Source organism: Eulemur rufifrons, chromosome 7 (genome assembly GCF_041146395.1).
Source record: "Eulemur rufifrons isolate Redbay chromosome 7, OSU_ERuf_1, whole genome shotgun sequence".
NCBI classification, from domain to species: domain Eukaryota; kingdom Metazoa; phylum Chordata; class Mammalia; order Primates; family Lemuridae; genus Eulemur; species Eulemur rufifrons.
In genome coordinates, this window is record NC_090989.1 from 285047359 (window position 1) to 285064028 (window position 16670).

The window sequence follows — 16670 nt, forward strand, 5'->3', positions numbered from 1 at the left end:
AGATACTGAGCACGTGGAGGGAGCTTCCTCCTGGCACCGCTGGACCAGCCCTGGGGTCCTGGCAGTCTCCTGTGCCCGCGGCTGCCTCGCAGCCCATGAGCCCACGACCCTGAGCCTCAGCTCGCACGAGGGCACTGGGGAGGGGACAGAGGAGCAGGTTTTGCCCCTCACGGATGGCATCTGTGCCTCCGGCCCTCAGGCAGAGCCTGTGCCCTCTCCAGGCGGCTGCCAGCCCTCGTGCCACCCAGGCTGACCCCAGCGGCCACCTGGCTGCCCACAGTCACGGCGCGGGCTCCCTCCCTCTTGCACGGGCATCTCTGGCACGAGAGCAGGTCCCGGCTGCAGCTCTGTCCCTCTGCGTGTCCTGCGTCCCTCCGCGGTGACGATGCCCCCAGGCCCTCGGCTCACCCATGAGCTTTGTCTCACAGTAACCGCCGTGGGCAACCCGGCTGCCCCGAGCCCGCAGACGGCACGTCCCACCTCACGCCAGCGCTCTGGGAGCACATCCCTGGCTTCCGCGCAACTTCCGCGGGACTGTGGGCAACTAAGAGGTTTGTTATTTAATTTCCAAATATTTGGGAATTTGCCAGATACCGGTTACTGACTTCTAGCTTAATTCTGACATGGTCGGAGAACATGGCATTTTCACTCACCGTTAAGGACACACGCCACAAGGAAGCCACCATTATGTTCCTCTCACAAACGGGGAAACTGTCGGAGGGCTCACCGCCCGGGCGCCACACGGCAGCGGGACCCCAAGGCCCGTTCCTCCCTGCGTGGTGTCGGGCTGTCCTCCCGCAGAGCCCAGCAGCAGGGACGGCCCAGGGCTGAGGGCCACGGGCCGACGGGAGGGAGCAGTCAGGTGAGCTCTGCGCCAGCTCCCTGCCCTGCCCGCCCAGCCGCCCCTTCTTGTAGCTGCCGGGCGGCAGCCTGGTTAACTGGCTCTGCCAGGTGAGGCGAGGCCTGGGGTTCCAAGACCACATCGGAGACGAGGCTGTGGCTGCCAGAGGGGTGCCAGAGCCTGCCGTCCACGGAGGACTCTGCAGCCCTTGTCCACGAACGTGCCCTGCCACCAACAGCCCTTCCGAAACTGGCTCGGGGTCCTGGAAGTGGCCTCCCAGTCCTCCCCATGGAGCCTGGTAAAGAGGGAGGTGCAAAGTGGGGACACCCAGCAAGGAGGATGCTGTGGTGGGCATCAGGCTGGGTGGTGGCCGGTGCCCACGGCCCCTGGAGCCTGCAGCAGCCTCCTGGGCCTGCCTGCCCCCGGGACACCATGAGGTGGGCTGCTGGCCCTTGTGTGACCCAAGCATGTGCTGGCCGTGTCGTGTGGGTGTGAGCCAGGCTTGGGTGAGCTCTCCCCTGCCGTGCCCTGTAGGCCTGCCCACAGCCAGCCGCCCCAAGCCTGCACCCCTGTCCCCAAGATGCTGGCAAGGGCGCAGGTGTCAGGCACAGAGCACCCCCACTGGAGGAGCCCCCAGAAGCCTGTGTCCGGCCTCTTCCAGCCCACAAGAGGCCTCTTCTCTCACTTCTACCTGCCAGGTGCCAGGGCTGGGCCTCCCAGGACCCAGGACCCAGGACCCCTGGGCAGCAACAGGCCGGGAGGGCTCCCAGCAGCCTTCCGCTGTAGGGTGGAGGGAGAACTTCCACTTCCCCTGCCCCACCTCCTGGGGCCGCCCTGGCTGGGCGAATCGGAAGGCAGGACACCAGGACTGGCCCCTGGGGAGGCCGGGCAGCTCTGCGGAGCTCCCAGACCGCCAGGAAGTGCACAGGCACCTCGTGCCTCGCGGCTCCTCCCTCCTCCAGCGGCGCTGCCTCCCACAGGGCGCTGCTGGCTACAGGTGTCTGGTGTCTGCCGTGCAGGTGGCCCCGGAGGACCCCGAGGTAGGTCGGTGGGCGGGGAAGACCAGGGGCGGCTCTTTTTGGGGGGCCTGGAGCAAATAGCCCAGAGCAACACTAAGCTTCTGACAGCCGGCCAGGCGGCCTCCACCGTCCTGCCTGTCACAGCCACTGTGAACGCCTGCTTCTTTCAGTGGCACGAACAGTCGAGACAGGCGTGGCTCGAGTGGATTTGGGGCCAGAAAGGTGGCAGTGGGCCCGTGTCCCGCGGAGCCACAGGGGTTGGTAGGCAGTCCCCTCTGTCACTGGGCTGTGTGGATGACAGCACAGCAGGAAGTTGAGAAATTTCTCCGAAGACCCAGCCGGCTGCAACCCGTGTCTCCAGGAGCAGTGATCCAGCTCCCTCGGGCTGGACACCAGCGTGTCCCGGGGGCTGGAGGCCGTCTGAGGGGCTGCGTCCTGCCAGCTACACCCAGCCTTGGCCCAGTCCTGGGAGGGCATCTTCCAGCCGGTGGAGGGGACAGCTGGGGTGGAGGGGACAGCTGGCCTGACCACCTTAAGGGTGTGCCTGGGGGCCGGGCCTCATCTGGGGTGACCAGCACGGGAAGCCGCTGGTGCCCAGCACCCGGGGACCCCCCGGCAGCCGTGGGCCACGTCGCCAGCCCCTCCCTGGTGCCCGGGCCTGGCAGGGATGACAGACCCACTCCTGTGGGCAGGCCTCCGTCACTCTTCCCAGATGGCACGGGGACAAGCAGCTACCGAGGGCTGGGTGGGCCGGCGCGGGAAGGAGGGCGCGGGCCTGGGCAGTGAGTGGGCTGAGCAATGAGGAAGTCCTGCACTGACGCTGCCTCGGGCCGGCCGCTGCCAAGGTGGGGGGTTACACAGCACTGGCCGGCGGAGGCTGGATCCACCTCCCCAGGGCCACACAACGATGAGGTGCCAGGCAGGGCAGCCCCCAGGTGCAAACAGCTGCTCCCACCTCCATGGGTGGGGAGCGGCTGCCCCTGCGGGCTCAGGACTCTTTGGGGGTGTCCAGGGGCAGAGGCCAGAGGAGGGTCACAGCACAGGGGAGTGTTCGCTCAGACCCAGCTTGTGCGGTGACGGGGTGGCAGAGGGCCGGAGCGGGGCGCAGGAGGGGCACCCCAGGCTGGGTTCCGGTGTGGGCGCCGCTCAGGGAGCAGGTTCTGGGCCTGGGGGGAACAGGAGGCGGCAACCCTCGGCTGCCTTCCCCACCCCAGCCGCCCCCCGCGAGGCCATGTCGGACTACGAGAACGACGACGAGTGCTGGGCGGCCCTGGAGGGCTTCCGGGTGATGCTCACCTCGGTCATCGACCCCTCGCGCATCACCCCCTACCTGCGGCAGTGCAAAGTCCTGAACCCCGACGACGAGGAGCAGGTGCTCAGCGACCCCAGCCTGGTCATCCGCAAGCGGAAGGCAGGTCGGTGCCCCTCGGCCCCCAAACCCAGCCAGGAGCCACCGCGGAGGCGGCTGTGTCCCTGACCCGCCCCGGGGGGCCCGGCCAGCTTTGTCCCGGCCCCCGTGAGCCCAACCCTGAGGGGGAGCCCCCCGCACCCCCAGCCTGCTCCTGTCGGCAGGGCTGTCCAGAGGAGGGAGGTGCAGCTCCCGCCTCACCTGGGCCCCTCCAGGCTGCGAGGGTGGGAGGCGGGACGCCCGCAGCCCGGGTGCCCTCTGCCCAGAGCGTGCCGGCGTGTCCCACCCGGCCACTGGGGTCCCCAGGCGTGCTCCTGGACATCCTGCAGCGCACCGGCCACAAGGGCTACGTGGCCTTCCTGGAGAGCCTGGAGCTGTACTACCCGCAGCTGTACAAGAAGGTCACGGGCAAGGAGCCCTCCCGTGTCTTCTCCATGATCATCGGTGAGCCCCGCCCACGCTGCTGTGGTCGCCCCACTCTGTCCCCAGGTCCTGCCCTGTCTGCTGTCGGGGTCAGAGCTCCCTGCCAGGCTGGGGTCCCGTGGGCCTCTGGAGGGGGTGCAGTGGGGGTGGGAACCCCCTCATGGCTCTGGGTACTCACCCAGATGAGGGTGTGGCCCCCACAGCCCTGTCCCCAGGCCATACCCCTGCTGCCGCGGGGACCTCATCCTGTGGGTCCAGCAGCAGAAGGACACTCTCCTGGCAGGGGATCGTGTCACGTCTTTCGTTAAGACCCGTCACCACATTGGACAAAGAGGGCACGGCCTGGTGCCTGGCTGCCCCGTGCCCGGGGACGTGGCCCAAGAGGCGGGTTAGGATCTGGGTCCTTTCATCAGCACTGAGCAGTCCTGGCACTGAGGTAGCAGGGCCTCTTTGGGGCTCAGCTTCTGTCTGCGGGGCCCAGCGTGTCCCCTCGGCCTGGCCAGTGTCCCCAGAAGCCGTGAGCTGCTGGTCTTTCCAAGGCCCAGCGTGAGCGGGCAGAGCCGCCACACCGCCTGACACTGGCCTCGCGCAGATGCGTCCGGGGAGTCGGGCCTGACGCAGCTGCTGATGACGGAGGTGATGAAGCTGCAGAAGAAGGTGCAGGACCTGACGGTGCTGCTGCGCTCCAAGGACGACTTCATCGAGGAGCTGCGCGTGAAGGACGGCCTGCTGCGCAGGCACCAGGAGCGCGTGCAGCGGCTCAGGGAGGAGTGCGACGCCGGCAGCCGCGAGCTCAAGCGCTGCAAGGACGAGAACTACGACCTGGCCATGCGCCTGGCCCGCCAGAGCGAGGAGAAGGGCGCGGCGCTCATGCGGAACCGCGACCTGCAGCTCGAGGTGAGGGGCGTCCCCGGGAAGCAGGGTGTGCCCCGCTCGCCCGGCCGGGGGGCTGCAGGCAGGGGCGGGGGCGGGGGCCGGGGCGGGGGCTCACGGCTCGTCCGCAGATCGACCGGCTCAAGCACAGCCTCATGAAGGCGGAGGACGACTGCAAGGTGGAGCGCAAGCACACGCTGAAGCTCAGGCACGCCATGGAGCAGCGGCCCAGCCAGGAGCTGCTCTGGGAGCTGCAGCAGGAGAAGGCCCAGCTGCAGGCGCGGCTGCAGGGCCTGGAGGCCTCGGTCCAGGTGGGGCTGCGCGCCGCGGGCGGGGCCGGCAGGGCACGGGGGCTGCCCAGCACCACAGCCCTCTGCCCCGCAGGAGGGGAAGCTGGGCAGGAGCAGCCCCTACATCCAGGTGCTGGAGGAGGACTGGCGGCAGGCGCTGCGCGACCAGCAGGAACAGGCCAGCACCATCTTCTCCCTGCGCAAGGACCTGCGCCAGGGCGAGGCCCAGCGCATCCGGGTACGTGGGCAGGGCAGGTGCACGCTGCATGGGGCCCAGCCAGGCTGGGTGGCTGCCACACCTGCTCCGTGCCCTGAGGCGGAGCACACCTCCACTTCCCCCCTTCCTGGAGGCACCGCCCTCCGGTGCCCACTCCTTGTCCGCGTCCCCAGTGGGGGGGCCCATGGTGCCGTGGTCGGGAAGCACAGGGCCCCTGACCATGAGTGTCCCCGAGCTCCTGCCCTGAGCACACCTGGGGGCCTAGGGCGCGCGGGGGCTGAGCCACTGTCCCCGGCAGTGCATGGAGGAGAAGGAGATGTTCGAGCTGCAGTGCCTGGCCCTGCGCAAGGACTCCAAGATGTACAAGGAGCGCATCGAGGCCATCCTGCAGCAGATGGAGGAGGTGGCCATCGAGCGGGACCAGGTGGGCCTCGCCGAGGCGGGAGGGAGCCGCCCATGTCCCCGAGGGCCAGGGCGCAGCCATGCAGAAGCCTTTCTGGGGCGGTTGTCCGGTTTTTAAATGACAGAAGTACCATGCGCTCATTTTCACGCAGACGATAACGAAGTTAACCTCCCCTGCCCCACCCCAGCCTGCTCTCTGGGGAAACCATGTCCACCGTGGGGCTCCCCCTTCCAGACCTGGGTCCATAGGCATATAGTTTTGGGGTTTGTTTTAGAAAAATGGAAGCTTTCCATCTGTCTTGTTTTCCAAGTAGATTTTTTACTTTTAATAAAACTGGGCACCTCGGCAGCCAGTGGCAGCCGTGGCACTGGGGCCATTGGGTGGCAGCCGTGGCACTGGGGCCATTGGGTGGCAGCCGTGGCACTGGGGGCGTTGGGTGGCAGCCGTGGCATTGAGGGTATTGGGTGGCAGCCATGGCATTGGGTGGCAGCCGTGGCATTGGGGGGCATTGGGTGGCAGCCGTGGCACTGGGGGCGTTGGGTGGCAGCCGTGGCACTGGGGGCATTGGGTGGCAGCCGTGGCATTGAGGGTATTGGGTGGCAGCCATGGCATTGGGGGGCGTTGGGTGGCAGCCGTGGCACTGGGGGCATTGGGTGGCAGCCGTGGCACTGGGGGCGTTGGGTGGCAGCCGTGGCATTGAGGGTATTGGGTGGCAGCCATGGCATTGGGTGGCAGCCGTGGCATTGGGGGGCATTGGGTGGCAGCCGTGGCACTGGGGGCGTTGGGTGGCAGCCGTGGCACTGGGGGCGTTGGGTGGCAGCCGTGGCACTGGGGGCGTTGGGTGGCAGCCGTGGCACTGGGGGCGTTGGGTGGCAGCCGTGGCATTGAGGGTATTGGGTGGCAGCCGTGGCATTGGGGGGCATTGGGTGGCAGCCGTGGCACTGGGGGCGTTGGGTGGCAGCCGTGGCACTGGGGGCGTTGGGTGGCAGCCGTGGCACTGGGGGCGTTGGGTGGCAGCCGTGGCACTGGGGGCGATTGGGTGGCAGCCGTGGCACTGGGGGCGTTGGGTGGCAGCCGTGGCATTGAGGGTATTGGGTGGCAGCCGTGGCATTGGGGGGCATTGGGTGGCAGCCGTGGCACTGGGGGCGTTGGGTGGCAGCCGTGGCACTGGGGGCGTTGGGTGGCAGCCGTGGCACTGGGGGCGTTGGGTGGCAGCCGTGGCACTGGGGGCGTTGGGTGGCAGCCGTGGCACTGGGGGCGTTGGGTGGCAGCCGTGGCACTGGGGGCGTTGGGTGGCAGCCGTGGCACTGGGGGCGTTGGGTGGCAGCCGTGGCACTGGGGGGCGCTGGGTGGCAGCCGTGGCACTGGGGGCGCTGGGTGGCAGCCGTGGCACTGGGGGCGCTGGGTGGCAGCCGTGGCACTGGGGGCGTTGGGTGGCAGCCGTGGCACTGGGGCCGTTGGGTGGCAGCCGTGCCATTGGGGGCGCTGGGTGGCAGCCGTGCCATTGGGGGGCGTTGGGTGGCAGCCGTGGCACTGGGGGCGCTGGGTGGCAGCCGTGCCATTGGGGGGCGTTGGGTGGCAGCCGTGGCATTGGGGGGCGTTGGGTGGCAGCCGTGGCACTGGGGGCGCTGGGTGGCAGCCGTGGCACTGGGGGCGCTGGGTGGCAGCCGTGGCACTGGGGGCGCTGGGTGGCAGCCGTGGCACTGGGGGCGTTGGGTGGCAGCCGTGGCACTGGGGCCGTTGGGTGGCAGCCGTGCCATTGGGGGCGCTGGGTGGCAGCCGTGCCATTGGGGCCGTTGGGTGGCAGCCGTGCCATTGGGGGCGCTGGGTGGCAGCCGTGGCACTGGGGGCGATTGGGTGGCAGCCGTGGCACTGGGGGCGCTGGGTGGCAGCCGTGCCATTGGGGGCGTTCCTGTGAACAGAGTGGGCTGTGTCTGCCTCAGCGCTTCCTTCCCAAGTAACGTGCTGAGCCGGTTTCTCATTAACACAGCCGGCGGGTGCTTCAGCGAGATGCTGGGAACTTGGCCACAGGTATCATCAGCCTTAAAACACAGACCCCTCCCCGCCAGGAGAGAAGTGAAGGCCTTGACCTCGATGGAGACCCCAGGCAGGCAGGGGAGGGGGCTTCTAGCCGGCATCCAGTGGGATCGGGCAGGGGCGTGTTTGCCCTTCTCTGGCTGGTCCCACTTCAGAAGTGGGGACAAAACTTAGGGGAGCGGCCAGCGATGGCTGACATCTGGCCATCTGGGGCCGACGGCCACAGGGGCACTGGTGGCCTCTGGGCTATTTGCTGTGGTCTGGTGGCCAGCGGTTTGGACACTGGGCGTCCCCGTGGGGGCGGGCACAGAAGCGCACGGTGCGCATGCGGAAGACTCACACAGCCATGAGCAATCACAGCCTCCACACCCAGCTGCAGCCAAAACTCAACAAATGCACGCTGTGTGCAGAGGGGCCCAAACGTGTGCCAGGTCCACCTGCAGTGTAGACCGGAGACCACACAGGGCAGCAGGACTGTCCTGGTGTTGAATGGGGAGGCTTCACTTTTCCCTACAAGTGTAGACGCCCACATGTTCCCTCAGGACCCTTCGTTACTTTTACAATCCACAGAGAACACAGCGGAAGAGGCCGGTGCCGCCTGGTCCCCTCTGGGCCCCAGTGCCTCGCGGTGGCTCTGGCGTGGCGTTCAGCGGGGACCCTGGCTGGGCGTTGGGGCCGTGCTGGGAGCAGCGGGCTGCAGGAAGAGGAAGCACCTCTGGGGCCAAGGGCCGGGCGAGCTCTGTGGGGACCCCCTGAGGGCCTGGCCTGTGTGTCCCCCAGGCCATCGCCATGCGGGAGGAGCTGCACACGCAGTACGCCCGGAGCCTGCAGGACAAGGACGAGCTGCGCAAGCGGGTCCGGGAGCTGGGCGAGAAGGCGGACGAGCTGCAGCTGCAGCTGTTCCAGCGCGAGGCCCAGCTGCTGGCCACGGAGGGCCGGCTCAAGCGGCAGCAGCTGGAGACGCTCGTCCTGGTGGGCCTCTGGGGTGGCTGGGGCGGGAGGGGAGCCCGGGGGACGCCAGGCACACCGCGCGGGGTGCAGGGGGCTGTGGAGCCTCAGGACGCCTGCTGCCCAGTCGGGGGCCTTGGCCTTCCGTGGCCCCTCCTGAGCCCTGGCTCCTCTGTAAGGTCAGCTCAGCCCCACTGAGCCCCCTCCTCGTGGTGGGGTGAGGGGTGCAACTGGCCCAAGGCCTGAGCAGGACGTGGGACTGTCCGTGGCAGTGGCCACGAGGCAGCTCTGGGTGTGTGTGGGAGGGGTGTCCCCAGGAACCCCTCACCACCCCTGCCCACCCCACGCCCGGGCCGGCTCGGTGTCCCCTGACCAGCTGACCCCCCCCCATTTGCTGTGGCAACAGAGCTCTGACCTGGAGGATGGCTCACCCCGGAACTCCCAGGAGGTGAGTGTGGCCCCAGGAATGCCAAGGCCTCCATCTGCCCAGCCTGGCCGGGCACAGGAGTCCCTGAGAAGCTCTGCAGGGGGTGACAGCGGTGGCTGTACCCAGCTCAGGGGACAGGAGCAGCGGGAGGGCATGGCACCCAGGTTGGCCTAACCAGACTACCTGCCTCTCTCCGGAAGCTCTCGCTGCCCCAGGACCTGGAGGAGGATGCCCCGCTCTTGGACAAAGGTGAGAGCGTGTGCCTGGAGGTGCTGGGACTATAGCCCCCTGGTCACCCTGAGCCTTGGCCAGTCACTTCCTCTCTCAGTCTCCCAGTCCCTACTTTACATATGGGGAAACTGAGGCTCGGAGAGGCATAAGTACTCTGGTCAAGGCCACCAGACAGCAAACTGGAGAGACTGACTGGAACCCAGGGCCGGGAGGACACATCCCCGTGGCAGGTGTGGGTCCCCCGTGCATGGCGTGGAGGTGAGCAGGGATTGCCCACCCTGCTTCCTCCGGGGCGGAGGGAGGGGACGTAAACTGATGCCCAGGTTCTCAGGCTAGAACGGGGGGACAGATGGGCTACGTGTGGCTTGAGGGATGGGCCACGTGCAGGGGTGGCCAAGGGCCTGCTGTGTCCTCGGGCAGCAGGGGCTTCAGAAGGTGGGCAGGACCCCTCTGCCCACCCAAAAGGGGACTGGTGGGGGCTGGCACGGAGCAGCAGCTGCGGCGTCCCCAGGAGCTGGCGGTCCTGACTGGGTGGAGGGCAGAGGTTTCGTGGGAAGTCAGACAGACTTCCTCAGCGTCAGGCCTGACCCCAACCTCCGAGCTGAGCAGAAGGGGAAGAAGGGGCCGCAGATGGAGAAGTGGGGGCCTTGCAGCCCAACAGACGTGCGCCTGAGGCCACCAGCCCCATGTGGCACAGAGGTGGGCGGGAGTCCCCAGCTCAGGCAGCTCCCTGCAGGCGTTGGCGGGGCAGGAATGAGCAGGAGAGGGTGTCAGCTCCAAGGAAGGGCTGCCACTCGGCCAGCACAGCCTGGGCCCGGCCTCTCTCCGCAGTGCCACCTGAGACTGGACGTGCAAGGTCCTGGTGGCCACCCGTGCACCTTCTGCCCATAGGGCCTGAGTCCTGGTCTGCCCAGGCCCTGGCGGACTCTGACAGGGTCCAGCCTGACCCTCCTGCCCCGACCTGCTGCGTGCCCTGCCCCCACCTCCACTGTGGCTGGCTGACCCTACTCCCCAGGAGCTGCTCCGCCTGGAGACGCTGCCAAGGGACTGGGGCCTGGTCAGCCCTGGGCTTAAGTGGGCAAACTCTCCCATGGGCCAAGAAGCCTTCCTGCCCACCTGTCCCCAGTGGTTGGGGGCAGCCAGTCGGGAGGAGTAGACGGGGCTGGGAGGAGCACCTGCCTAGAGGGCCCCTCCCGGGAGTGAGGAGATGGCCTCAGCCTCCGACTCCATAAAATGCAAAGTCTTCCCTGGATCTGTGGGAGGTTCCCACAGGACCTTGGAGACTGGTCCCGGGTCGTGTCCAGCAACATTGGTGGGGGTGGGGGGGCGCCATGCTGAGGTGAGTGCAGCCTGGAGAGTGGGCAGGACCCACGGGCACAACTGTCCTTTCCAGGCCTGGCCAACGGAGAGCGCCCGGAGCACCCCTCTGCGGCTCTGCAGAAGGAGCACCCTTCACTGACACCCAATGTAAGGCTGCCTGGGGTCCTGCAGCCGAGATCGCCCAGCGTGGGCCTGTGGGAGTGCACACCAGCTGGGCCCTCCCCCATGGCCCCTGGACGGCTGGGTGATCGCAAAGCCTCTGCCCTTGGGCTCTTGGGGTGGGGTGTTTGGGACAAGAAGGGGACCACTCTCCCCTTGCCCGCAGACCAACAGGCTTGGGTGGGCTTGGGAGTGGACGTGCCCGGGTGGGGCAGCCATGGACAATGGCTGTTTCTGGTCCTTGGGGGCTTTTGTAGTAGGTCAGCATTGACCTCCGTGGGTTAACTCAGGAGTCCTGACAGCAAAGGGGCCACCTCTGGCTTAGCAGTAGAAGGAACAGCAGCTGGGAGACCAGGCCAGAGCCCTGTCCTGGCCCAGCCCACTGGCTGTGTGTCCTGGGCCTCTGCCTTGTCATCCAGAAGGCAGGACATCGACACCGACAGGGGCTGGCCTCGGGGGTACGAGCAGGCCCCAAGTGACGAGCCGGGCTCCTCGCTGAGCTCAGGCAGTCTGGACGCTGGCCTGCCCTGCAGTCCGCAGCCCGGGGCCTGGTGGAGGGTGTGTGCACGGCGTCCAGCGGCGCTGGCTGGAGCCTGAGCCTCCCCCTGCTCCAGGACACAGGCCTGACCAGCGGGGAGCCCCCGGAGAAGGAGCGGCGGCGCCTCAAGGAGAGTTTCGAGAACTACCGCAGGTGAGTGGGATCGCCTGGGCGGGCAGGGCCCGGGTCGGAGCTGGCTGAGCGGGCGGGTCTGGACACCTGCGACCCCCGCAGGAAGCGCGCCCTCCGGAAGATGAAGAACAGCTGCAGACAGGGCGAGGCGGACCGCGAGAACAGCTCGGGCAGCGACAACACCGACGCCGAGGGCTGCTAGCGGGCGTCTGAGCCAGCCCGGCCCGCAGCCCCCAGGCGCTCCGGCCGCGGTCGAGGGGGAGCCCAGGGCTCCACGACGAGCTGCCCCAGCCCGAGGGCGCGGGCTGGTCCCCGCCGACGTAACCACGGCGGTTCTTTTACTACCCGATACGCTTGCGCTGTGGAAGCTGCGGCTGATATAATAAATAACAACTAGCAACTGTCCCTCCTCGCTGCGCGCCCGGCGGGACCCCCACGGCGGCGGGGCGGGGCGTGCGGGACCCCTAGCTGGGCGGTGTTGCAAGACCCAGGCGTGTGCGCAGGACCCCAGCAGGGGGCAGCAGACCGCGGCGCGCCCAGGCCGTCCGGCCGGAAGCCGAGGGCCACTTCCGCTCGCGGTGCCCGCTTCCAAAATGGCGGGCGCGGCTTCAGGTGCAGGAGGTGGGGCGGGGGCGGAGCCGGTGGCTGGAGCCAGCGGGCGGGATGCTGCGAGCGACGCTGAGGCTGTTGAGCCGTGCGTGGCCCCGGGAGCCCGGCGCGAGGCAGCTGTGGGGCCGCGGTGCCCGCCTAGAGGCCACGAGGAGCCGGCGAGCCTGGGGCTGGGGATGGCGGCACTCGAGCTCCGAGCTGGGGCCGGGGCGCGTGGAAGCGGCGCACTACCAGCTCGTCTACACCTGTAAGGTGGGCGCGCGGCGGAGCGCGGCCGGGCTCGCACTTGGCGGCGGAGGGCACTGCGAGAAGGGGCCCCAGCCCGGCCTTCCGGCCGGGGGCGGGAGCAGAAGCAGAGCGGGCTACGGGAGGGGGTGGGGCTAGCCCCCCGAGGGCGGGCCGGGCCACGGGGAGGGGTGGGGCTAGCCCCCCGAGGGCGGGCCGGGCCACGGGGAGGGGTGGGGCTAGCCTCCAGGGGGCGGGCCGGGCCACGGGAAGGGGTGGGGCTAGTCCCCCGAGGGCGGGCCGGGCCACGGGGAGGGGTGGGGCTAGCCTCCAGAGGGCGGGCTGGGCCACGGGGAGGGGTGGGGCTAGCTTCCAGAGGGCGGGCCGGGCCACGGGGAGATGGGGCTAGCCCCCCGAGGGCGGGCGGGGCCACGGGGAGGTGGGGCTAGCCTCCAGGGGGCGGGCCGGGCCACGGGGAGATGGGGCTAGCCCCCCCGAGGGCGGGCCGGGCCACGGGGAGGTGGGGCTAGCCTCCAGGGGGCGGGCCGGGCCACGCGAAGGGGTGGAGCTATCCTGGGGGGGGGAATGGGGGGGTGGCTCATCGTCACACCTGGCGGCTTGGGTCCTCACCGGCTCTCCATCCGGCCAGGTGTGTGGGGCTCGGTCCTCCAAGCGCATCTCCAAGCTGGCCTATCACCAGGGCGTGGTCATCGTGACCTGCCCCGGCTGCCGGAACCATCACATCATCGCTGACAACCTGGGCTGGTTCTCGGACCTGGACGGGAAGAGGTGAGACCTGCGCCGGGGGCGGGCCCGTGGGTGCTGGGTGAGGAGCCCCGCAGGGCACCCGGCCTCCCTGGGGCACTCTGCCCCTGGCGGGGCGGTTCACAGACCCACCTGGGCAGCCCAGGTTCCTTATCAATGCAGGACGGTTAGGTTTGGATTTCAGAGGAACCGCAGAGAGCTTTTCAGCATTGGTGTGCCCCGAACGTGGGCGCCCTGGCCAGCCCCTGTGCTCACTGCCTGACCGCCGCCCGCACTGAGGGCCTCCTCACTTCCCAGTGCTTTGCGTTCTCGGGGTGGTTGCCCCACGGTGGGGCGTGGGGGTGTGGACCGGGCCCTGGCCCTGAGGGTCGCTGCTGCCTCTCCCGGGAGGGCAGTGGAGGTGCCATTAGGAGCCTGCCGGGAGGCCCCAGGTAGGACCAGCAGCAGAAGGTCTTCGAGTCAGCACGGAAGGTGCTCGGACGTGCCGCCCTCCCGCCTCCAGCCATTCTCCTGCCACACCTGGGGCTGTGGGGAGGCTATCCCCTCTGACGTGTGGGGAGCGGGGTCTGCTGCGGAATGCTGGCGTAGTGAGGGGCCAGGGCTGAGGCACTCTTAGTAACATGCCCCACAGCAGTTGAGAGAACCTCCTTGATCTTTGGTTCCTGAAGTGGTGTTTGGTGACAGAGCCCTAGGGGCCTGGCCTGAAGCCACACAAGGGCCTGGCCATGGGGTGCCCTCAAAGGACCGGGGTGCAGGAGGGCCCACCGGGGCCGGCGAGTGACCATGTGCCTGCCTCCCAGGAACATCGAGGAGATCCTGGCGGCCAGAGGGGAGCAGGTGCGCCGAGTGGCTGTCGAGGGGGCCCTGGAACTGGTTTTGGAGGCTGAAGGGGCCCCCACATCCACTTCTGCTCCGGAAGCGGGTGAGGACGAGGACCGCAGCCACCCTGGCAAGGCAGAGCCCAGCTGACTCCCACGCTCGCTGGTGCTGTGGGACTTAGGCCTTCCGGAAGGATGTTCCGGCCCTGGGCCTCTCTGGACATGGCCTGTTTTCTATCAATAAACAGACGTCGCTTCCAGATGCTGGGGCCTGTGGCTCTGGCATTTCTTTTTCTGGAGTCGGAACAACAGCCACACACCCCCAGCACTGCCGGGGGTGGGGGGAGGGCTCGCTCTGCGGCCACACGACCGGGCCTCATCGCCTCTCCTGCTGCAGCCGCCTCGCCTCGCCCACTCAGGGCCACGTCCAAGTGTGTCCAAGTGTGAGGGGGCTGGACGTGGGGTCACATCCCTCCAGGCTGTGGCTGTGTGGCCCGGGGCAGGTTACTTTGCCCCTCTGAGCCTCTGCCTTCCTGCTGTGCCCCCGCCACCCCTGCACAGCACTGGTGGGTTCCTTTCCGTAGCCAGCGCAGGTCTCAGTCTGACGAGACCCGGCACTGTGGCCCGAGGCAGGACCGGCCGTGCACGGCCAGCACGGAAGCTCGGGAGGGGCGTGTGAGCCGGGGGCTGAGCGTCCTGGGTCAGGAGCCAGTGTCCCCACGCCTTCTGGGCGCGTGTGGTTTGTCTCCCAGCCTTGTCTGTGCGCTCAGGACGCTCTTGTGTTTATGAAAGTGAGCAAACGCAGGAGTGTGTTTATTTCCAGATCCTCCGCGTTAGTCACCAGCCCCGTCCTGCGGGGAAGAGCCTCGCTGACATGTGGCCCCTCCCCGCCGGTGTCAGCTAGTGATTACCGGCTCACGCTGGGCTGTGGGAGGCTGGGGGCGGTGGCATTGTTCCGGCATTGTGAGCTCTGACTCGATTACCCCCTGTCCTCCCCTCGGCAAGCAACCCTCTATTACTCCCACCCAGAGCCTCCTGCCCCGTGTGCAAACTGTCGTCGTCTTTGGGGCTGAGCCAGCCCTGCACACCTGGGCCGGCTTCTCCGTTGAGGGCCCCGGCCATGGGGCAGCTGGGGGTTCCCTGGGGGCCGCCGGGGCTGGGCTTGGCCCGGCTGCCTTGCTGACTCAAGGCTCTGGACCCAATTCATTGGGAGAGTCGCGTCGTGGGCCTGCTCCTCCCATAAGCGTGGTCTGGTCCACGCCTGTTTCTCTGTGCCCTGCTCATGTGCCCACCTCTCCACGCTCAGAGCAGACAAGCAGGTGGGCCGCGGTGGCCTTGCCCAGCAGCGAGCCCACCCCGCCGGGCCACGCTCAGCCCTTTACCCTGCCAGGCGGTCCTTGCTCAGAGTGTGCTGCTCCATCCTGCGCGATTGCTTCTCCCACCCAGCCTGGGGGGCGGGACCCTGAGCAGACCAAGGCTGGAAATCCCTAAAGTGGGCTCAAGGTGGCCTGGGCCGAGCCCTGGGGGACCGAAGGCTCCTGGAGGTGCCTGTGTGGCCCAGACGAGGTCCCAGGGCTTTAGGCGCAGAGTCGGAGCAGTTGCATCCAAACCCCCTCTGCAGGTGGGGAGGTGGCAGGGTTCCAGGCAGGGCCCCAGGTGTGTGGGGGGTGGCCTTGCTGGGGTGTGTCTGCCTGGCGTGGCTGTGTCCCCGGAGCCCTGTGGGGGTCCCACGCAGGACGAGCCCCAGGGCTGCCGCGCCGCTCTGAGCTGTGTCGTGGTGTCTGGATCTGCGGGACGGAGCCCCGAGGAGCCAGACTCCCGGGGACAAAGCCCTCTGGGCGGGGGCGGGGGCGGGGGCTGCGTGGATGGCCGTGGGGCTGACCCGGAGGGAGGCTGCTCGGGGGCCTCCTGCTCTGGCTCCTGCCTCCTCCATCCCCCAGGAGGCAAGGAGTGTGGGTGGCCTTCACCCCTGGGGACTCTTCTGCCCAGCTTCCCCTGTTAAATGCAGCAGGGACCCCTCCTCCAGTGGTCTCGGGACCAGACGGGTTGCGTGGGCACCTTGTAGGGCGCAGCCTCCCTCCAGGCTCAGGTCAGCCCTGGGGCTCCTGGAAGCGCCAGACCTGGGTCTAATCCCGAGACAGACGGCACTCGCTTGGCAGACTTTATTTTTTGGGAAAAACACAAAAACAAGTGTACCTCTTGGGTTGGAAAGGACCCACTGACAACATGGCAAACACGTGTGAGCAATAAATACGCATGTACATTCAAGTATGTGGGGCAGCACTGCGTCCCCCGGAGACCCTGTGCCCTGGCGTCTGCCTTGCGCTCTTCACAGGTGGGGCCAGCACCCTCCCCTGCCGGGCCCGCCCTGGCAGCTGGGCGTACCACGGGGCGGGGTCCAGGCCTCCTCCCCAGGCTCGGAGAGCAGGACCCGAGGCACCACCAAGAGGAGGCCACCTCCAGCCCCAGGGGCTCTCCAGAGGGTGGGCCGAGGCCACTGTCCCCCAAGGGGCCTGGCTCCAGAGGCTCCAGCGGGTCCCGCCTGAGTCTCCAGGCCTGAGCTTTGTGTCCGGTGTTTGGGGACCGGGTGTTTGGGGACTAGACCCCCCCGTGGGAGGAGGCAGTGATGTCATCATCCTCCGCTGATGGAGGGGAGGAGGGTTCTCGTTTGGGGGAGTTCAGAGGGTTGAGTGGAGCCAAGCCCCTTCCAGCTTTCGCTGACGCACCGACTCGGTGACGGCCACAGAGCCTAGTCCCACTCTGGGTACCGCCCTCCCTGCCCACCAGTGGCCCCAGGACCAGGCCCCGCTTGCGTTCTGGCCCAGGGACTTGGAGATCAGGAATGCTGAGGTTCGTGCCCTGTCCCTCCCTCCACAAGGCCCCCATGGCTCAGGACACGTGCCAGGCCCAGGGATTCCAGGGGCACCTCCCCTGCCCTCTGCTGCCCGGTCTGGGTGGGCTTTCCGTGGCTGCCAGGAGTCGGGGGA

At 68.3% G+C, this 16670-nt stretch overlaps 2 protein-coding genes across 3 annotated transcripts; both read left to right on the forward strand.

The window, feature by feature from the left end:
- Positions 1 to 3078: 3078 nt before the first annotated feature.
- On the forward strand, positions 3079 to 11575 carry CARD9 (caspase recruitment domain family member 9). 2 transcript variants are annotated; one of them, XM_069474812.1, is made up of 13 exons: positions 3079 to 3275; positions 3575 to 3712; positions 4284 to 4588; positions 4696 to 4875; positions 4949 to 5092; positions 5370 to 5495; positions 8292 to 8483; positions 8866 to 8907; positions 9087 to 9135; positions 9884 to 9886; positions 10511 to 10584; positions 11211 to 11287; positions 11369 to 11575. In XM_069474812.1, exons 1-13 carry the CDS (start codon positions 3092 to 3094, stop codon positions 11466 to 11468), a joined length of 1614 nt encoding a protein of 537 aa, XP_069330913.1. In that variant the 5' UTR covers positions 3079 to 3091; the 3' UTR covers positions 11469 to 11575. The 2 variants fall into 2 exon arrangements, with proteins under 2 accessions (XP_069330913.1, XP_069330912.1); XM_069474811.1 differs by lacking the exon at positions 9884 to 9886.
- A 354-nt stretch (positions 11576 to 11929) lies between these two features.
- DNLZ (DNL-type zinc finger) lies at positions 11930 to 13918 on the forward strand. Its single transcript, XM_069474813.1, has 3 exons — positions 11930 to 12127; positions 12750 to 12889; positions 13666 to 13918. The coding sequence occupies exons 1-3, from the start codon at positions 11930 to 11932 to the stop codon at positions 13832 to 13834; spliced, it is 507 nt and encodes a 168-aa protein (XP_069330914.1). The 3' UTR covers positions 13835 to 13918.
- The last annotated feature ends 2752 nt before the right edge of the window (positions 13919 to 16670 follow it).